This window comes from Lactuca serriola, chromosome 5 (assembly GCF_051521515.1).
Source record: "Lactuca serriola cultivar US96UC23 chromosome 5, Lser_US96UC23_V15, whole genome shotgun sequence".
Classification (NCBI taxonomy): Eukaryota; Viridiplantae; Streptophyta; class Magnoliopsida; order Asterales; family Asteraceae; genus Lactuca; species Lactuca serriola.
The window spans coordinates 248,643,850-248,650,669 of NC_136412.1; the positions used below are offsets into that span (position 1 = coordinate 248,643,850).

The window sequence follows — 6,820 nt, forward strand, 5'->3', positions numbered from 1 at the left end:
TTATGCATCGCCTGAAGTTTTCGGAACCCTAGCCTTCATCCTCACCGTCACTACTGGCATCGTTTTCAACTAAAATCTAACAGGTCTAGCGCTTAATACCTACAACGATACAAGCTCCTAGAAGGCAAAGGGATGGAATTCAAGTTTGACAATAGAGGAGTGGAGCATAGGATTGGGAATGAGGATGAACGATGGAATTAGTTGAAATTGATTGAACCAGTGGAGAAAGAGAGAGAGGGAGAGAGAGAGATTATATATTAAATAATTATATTTAGTTTTTTCTTTTTTTTTTTTAAAAAAAAACCGAAAAGATCATAAATGGTCGCTGTGGTGTGAAATGAAATGACGAAAATGCCCCTCAATTAACAGACAAAAGTTAACGGAGTTAGCAATAAGGACCAATTGTCAAAAGTTTTGAAAACACAGGGACCATCTATGAGGTTTTTAAACCATGAGGACTAAACTTCAGATTTTGGGTAACCACAGAGACCATTTATGATGTTTTTTCTATTTTCTATTGTTCAAAGTTTGCCACAAAAGTCTTAACATTTGGTCCCTCATCAAGTTTTTACCACATTTGTGGAATTAGTACTTTTGGTCCTCTAGCTTTTAGATCTGTTAGTTTCAAGAGTTTGCTATTTGTGGTCCCTAACATTTACCAAAAGTGACATCTCAAGTTTTTGCCACATTAATTTGTGGAGTTGATTTTTTGGTCCCCATACATTTGATATTCTACTATACGACCTTACTTTCCTCAAAACATTATACACACAAAATAGAAACAACAAACGAGAAAAAAAATCAAAGAAACACTAAAATATGTAAACATGAAAAAGAATATATCGGAATGCAACAAAACGCGACTCACCTTCTAGTTAGTACAAAATTTGTGTATTGGGTTGAAAATGGTCTTAGTGTAAGATTGTTTGTCCTATAAAAATATCTATAGGGACTAAAATCGGGAAGGAGATATTTTGTGTCATTTATAGATCTTTTAACTAAGATCAGGGACTGTCTCTGTAACTAGACTCAAAGAACTGAAGGAAGGTCGAGAATATGAAGGCGGGCAAAATCCAATTCAAAATATGATAGAAGCAAAAGGACAAAGACGAATCTCTGACTCTCTTTTTGTTGCTCCGATTTGAACTTCGGAAACCTGGTTCTTGCTTTTCCAACACTTTGATTGGTCGAGTTTCTTGTACGATTAAAGGTAAACTTTGGTTGATACTTGCTGATTTTGTAAGTGCAAGTTTATTAGGTATCTGATTTCCGGCTAGGGGTTTTCATTTGAGTTTGATTTTTTATTAGAATTCGTTGGATCTATGTGTTATATGTCTTGTATACTTTGATTCGTGCCTTGTTTACCTAATCCTGTGTTTTCGTTGCTTGCAAAGTAGGGTTTTCTGAGTTGCATTTAACTTTTTGTTAGTCATATTCTGACTAAATTATGTCAATTTTGCTGTTACTTTTATATAGAATGGTTGCTGACTTCAAATTTAGTATTAACTGTCGAAAAAAATATAACAATCATACTTTTTTGCATATAGTTTATTTGAATCGGAATATGTCAGAGTTGAGATATATTGTTACTTAACTTCATTGGAAATAATGTGTGATTTCACTTATCATTTTTTCATAAATGATGGTTGTTTCTTGAAGTTTGTTAACGTGTACAATTAAAACATCTGTAGAAATTCAAAGATATCAATTTTTACAAGCTTATTAGTAGTTTAACAAGATTTGATATGAGGATTTCTTAGTTCATTCTTGTGTTGTCATCAAACAGGAAACCTTGAGATTCATTACACACCATGACAGACTTAAAGAGAATGGATGTTCATGAAGCACTAGACAAAGCTAGAGCAGAAAAAGAAAGGCTGGAGGAAGAAGTTCGTACAAAAACAGATCTCTACAATAACTTAAGAAAAGCTCAAATTGAAATGGTGACTAAATTTCAGGAAACAAAGTTGCAATCTGAAAAGCAAGCCAAAGAACTGAATGCCAGGTCTGAAGAGATGATATGTAAATTGGAGGAGGAACTTAGAGATGTTGAAGATCAACTGAAATGGAAGAATGAACAGTTTCAACATCTTGAAGAAGCACATGAAAGGCTTCAAGAGAGTTTTCGATGTAGTAAATCAGAGTGGGAGAAAGAGAAGTCATTGCTTTTGGATGAGATTTCTTCTGTTCAAAGAAGCCTGGATGCTCAAATTAGAATATCTGAAACCCTTCAGACCCAATTAAAGATATGCAACCAAGCATTAGCACATGAACAAAGCTCAAAGAAACTGTTGGAATTTGAAGTTTCTGAGTATAAATCACGTTTTGACAATATTTACTTGGAGTGCCATGAAGCTAAGGCAACTATTGAGAAGTTGTCTCACAAGAGAGATGAAGAGGTTGCAGAATTAAGAGATACTTTAGCCACAAAAGATTCTCAATCCAAAGAGATGGGGTATAAATTGGTGTATTTAGAACAAGAAAATCAAGATCTAACAGCATCTCTCAAAGAATTCCAGGAATCTCAGATTGTGAAAAGTGGACCTACTGCTTCATTGAAGAAACTTCAAAGGAGATATCAAGATTTGGAACAAATACACAAGAAGTGTAAAGAAAATCTTGAAGAAAAAGAAGTTGAGTGGAAATCTCAATTCGAAAAGAAAAGGAAAGAGATGGATGAGTATCTATCAAAACTGAAATTACAAAATGAACAAGTTAAGCAGTTACAGGAGGAGTTGGAAAATTCTAAGATTCAGAATCTTAAAGATGTTTCAGATGATTTACCACAGAAATTTATTGAGATAGAGAAAGAGAAACAGTTGGTAGAAAACCAAAGTATGTTACTTGAAACAAGCCTAAAAGCATGCAAGATTGAGAATCAAAGTCTTTTGTGTAAAGCAAATGAGCAGAATGAAAAAATTGTTGATTTGCAACATCAAATAGTCTTACTAGAAACATTGGTTAAAGAAAGAACAGGGACAATAGAAGCACAAAAGCAAGAAACAGAAAAGTATTTCAAAGTTATACAAGATAAAGAAAGCAGCTTAGAAAATGTGGTAATTGGTTTTGAGCAAGAAAAAAAGAGCCTTTTAGAGGTGTTAGAAGAGAGAAACAAGAGGATTGAAGAAGTTATAGAAGAGATGACCAATGCTTTCAAGAACTCAGAAGAAAAACAGATTGAGAATGATCTCATACACCATGCTTTACAAAAAATGGAGATTGAAGTTTCTAATTTATGTCACAAAATGAAGGTCAAAGATGAATCCTTGTTGCAGGCTTCCCAACATTCAGAAGAACTACAGGTCAAGAATTTAGAAAAACAGACTGAGATTGATGTTATAAACCAAGCTTTACACAAAATGAAGACTGAAGTTAATAATTTATGTGAGAAAATGAAGGTCAAAGATGAATCCTTGTTTCAGGCCTCTCAACATGCAGAAGAACTACAAGTCAATAATCTAGAAAAACAGATTGAGATTGACGTTCTAAACCAAGCTTTCGAAAAAATGAGGATTGAAGTTTCTGATTTATCTGAGAAAATGAAGTTGAAAGATGAATCTTTGTTGCAGGCTGAAGAACTACAAGTCTTGTTGGGAATCAAGAAATTAGAAACTGAAAACCTTAAAAAACAGTTTGAAGATGAGAAAAGACAGTTAGAGGCTGAAAATCAAGGTTTATGTGAAGATATTACAATACTGTTATCACATAGGGAGGATTTGATAAGTCAAATGGAAACAATGTCTGAACAGATGGGTGAATTTTCTAAAGATGATGAGTTTTTAATGGGTATGCTGGATAACATGTTGCAGAAGTCCTCCACTTTGAACAAGTAGAAGGTATGCTGTTATTGTGCTCATTCTTTTAAAAGAGTTTTACAAGTTCTTTTAGTTTTAGATAGGAAATGGAAATCTTGATCGTGATCTTATTAGATAGGCCATAGTTATGATTGCAAAATATTGTTAATTTAAATGTGTGAAATGGTACATAGTTTGGCAAAAGACATGTTTTTCTACAATCTGTTGTAAGTCATGAGTTCATATTTTAAGGTCTTAATCAATTAGTGTTGGATTATGGCAGTTAATGGTAAAGTCTTTTTATCCTAGAAATCGTCGAGGGTCCAAGAATCTAAGGGGTACGTACACTTTTATCATGTAGAAAATATAATACATAAAGTTAAATGTGTACATAAGCCGGATAAAATCTTATCCAGATTCTTTTAATTGATTCAAATTTTATCTGAAAAAGTCAAATAGGTATTTCATAATATAAGGACAAGATTTATCCGGTTTTGATCCAGAATAGTTGGATTGATACACACACCTAAGCCAACTATGTTTTGGGTTAATCCTCACGATTTTACAAAAAAAGTCTTACCAGTTAAGCTAAAGACTATTATATGAACTCAACATCTCCTCTGCTTGCGAGTGATGGGGACAAGGAGTACCAATAGTCCAATACATCCTCCCATGACTCTATGAGGAACGTATCATGGATCTCGCCGGATATTTGATAATCAGATTATTCGATTTAACTGTATTTATATATTATTTTCGATACAAAAACAATAAAAAACAAAGGGGATAGCGTTAAATCATCGCAATCTTTGAAGTTTGAATCGGAGATTTTTTTTTTTTAACTTTTTTTATTTGAACTGCAAATCTAACCTACTCCTATTATATTACTCTTAAATCCACCTATGTCTTCAACGAGACTTGAAACCTCAACCTTAAAGAAGGAGTGCAACATCTGATACCGCTGGGCTAGAAGCCCTTTGGTGAATCGGAGATTATTTAATTAGGGAGTTCTTGGATGTTGTCTAATTTGTCCTTAATGTTGTCGTCATCTATTTTGGTCGCTCGAGTGATATCCTAAGTGCAACTTTTTCTTCATAGATGTATAGCTCGTATGGTGTTTGAAGTTTGCCTTTAAGCGAAAAATAAATGGTGTGGGATGAGTGTTGAATCTATCAAACAATAAATCATATTTGTATTTATATGATTTAAAAATAATAGTATAGTGGCAAATAAGGTCTATCCTCAGGAAGATAGGGACTCACTTTTAATCCAAAAATAAATCAAAATAGTTATGTATTATTACAATGCATAAAAAGTGAATACTGAGAATTTGAAATCAAGTAAACTAAACCAACATACAAGAAAATAAATACTAGAAACAAGAGTAAAAAAAATCCAGATCCAAGTTTTATTCACTTAATGGTGCAAAGCTAACAATGAATCGATATCAAATTGAATTCTAGTCTAAGTTGATACTTGAAGATACTAATAAACCCTATTATCTTCTATTCACCAGATTGTTTGATCAAAATAAACTATTTGAATTAAACTCAACCTTACTAACTTACTCTAAACAAGCTCTTAGAAATAAATTGAAAGATCGTATTAATTTTGTGTGGATATTCCCAACACGTTCAATATTTCTCACGAGCTTCGAACCGTAAAAACATGCAATTTTAGTTTACAACGAAGCTACTCCCATCACAAAACCAATTTGATGTGTGTCACTTAACATCAACTCATAAAACAATTATGAATTTTACAAATTGGATAACGAAAATGAATTAACCCTATAAAGCGGGCAGCATGAATTGAGTCAAGAATCAAATGTTGAGTTATAACAAAACTAAAATTGATGGGAAGAATAACATAAAATCAAATCATATGATTAACTACATAAAAAAGGAGTTCAAACTACACAACCGAATGTGTTGCTTCAACTTACTAAATGAAAAACTAAAAATAATTTAATTAACATTCTTATTATAATCTTGTAATTGTTAGAAAAGCATGATTATAAGGCTATGTTGGTAGCTAATAAGTTAGTTGATAAAAATGAAATTTGGTAAAAACTAGTTGATAAACTAGCCGGAAGATATAAAAAGACAATTAGAAGAATATGTTTTATACAATTAATTAGGGATATATTTGAGAAAATTAAAAAAAAAAACTTATTAAAAGCTAGTTTAAATGGCTTTTTAAAAAGCTACCTTATAAGTTATTTTTTGGCTTCACAAATATAATAACTTTAAAAAACTCAAAAAATAAGTTAGTTTATCAGCTAGATGTGACATGCCAAACATAACCTAAGTTGTGATTGTGCATTAGTTTCGTAAACTCTTTTTAGGTTGATTGAATTTATTAATGAGTTTATTGAATAATAAATCATATTTGCTTTTTCAACCAAGTTACAAAATTACCCAACTAAAACAAGCTCTTCGATTAAACTAACTCACAACATAATTATTGAACAAGCTCTGAGTAATTTTGTAAGAACTGCATTAATGTTCAAACAAATATACAACCGCAAGTGATTTTCTTATAAGTTCGGAAAACTAACCATTTGTACCAAAATATTTCATAATGCCAATAAACATCTATTACGAAGTCACTAATATTATTTGCTACCGGTGTTAATTAAATGACCGATGACAAAACCAAACACTCAATATTGCAATTTGATTATTAAAACCCTTGTTAAGCTAATCAAGTTCAAAAAGAATTAAGACAGAAGATTATTGCAAACGGAAATCATATGGTTAAAAAGAAACAAAAATGAACATAATCAACAATTTTAATAGCAAATCCAAAACCATTTACATGATTATAAATGGATGATTTAGCATCAAACACTACAAAATAAGAAATTAACTTAAAAAATCCAAGTTCGTTTTGATTTTAGGAACCAAAAGAAACCTTCGAGTGGTTGTTCCTCCTTTTGCTACTGTCGTGTGTAACAGTGTAAGTTGTGTATCTTCGCACCAGTTTTTTTTGAAAAAACATCATAAATGGTCTCTGTGGTTACC

General features: G+C 31.9%; 1 protein-coding gene across 2 annotated transcripts; it reads left to right on the plus strand.

The window, feature by feature from the left end:
* Positions 1-1,102: 1,102 nt before the first annotated feature.
* Positions 1,103-4,133, plus strand: LOC145053956 (uncharacterized). Of its 2 annotated transcripts, XM_079002083.1 has the most exons (3): positions 1,103-1,210; positions 1,787-3,836; positions 4,078-4,133. In XM_079002083.1, exon 2 carries the CDS (start codon positions 1,812-1,814, stop codon positions 3,831-3,833), a length of 2,022 nt encoding a protein of 673 aa, XP_078858209.1. In that variant the 5' UTR covers positions 1,103-1,210; positions 1,787-1,811; the 3' UTR covers positions 3,834-3,836; positions 4,078-4,133. The 2 variants fall into 2 exon arrangements, with proteins under 2 accessions (XP_078858209.1, XP_078858208.1); XM_079002082.1 differs by lacking the exon at positions 4,078-4,133 and having other exon boundaries at positions 1,787-4,037.
* Positions 4,134-6,820: the final 2,687 nt, after the last annotated feature.

Bases quoted from the DNA above. Each gene is read 5' to 3' on its own strand.
- LOC145053956 (XM_079002083.1), top strand. From the start codon at position 1,812: ATGACAGACTTAAAGAGAATGGATGTTCATGAAGCACTAGACAAAGCT.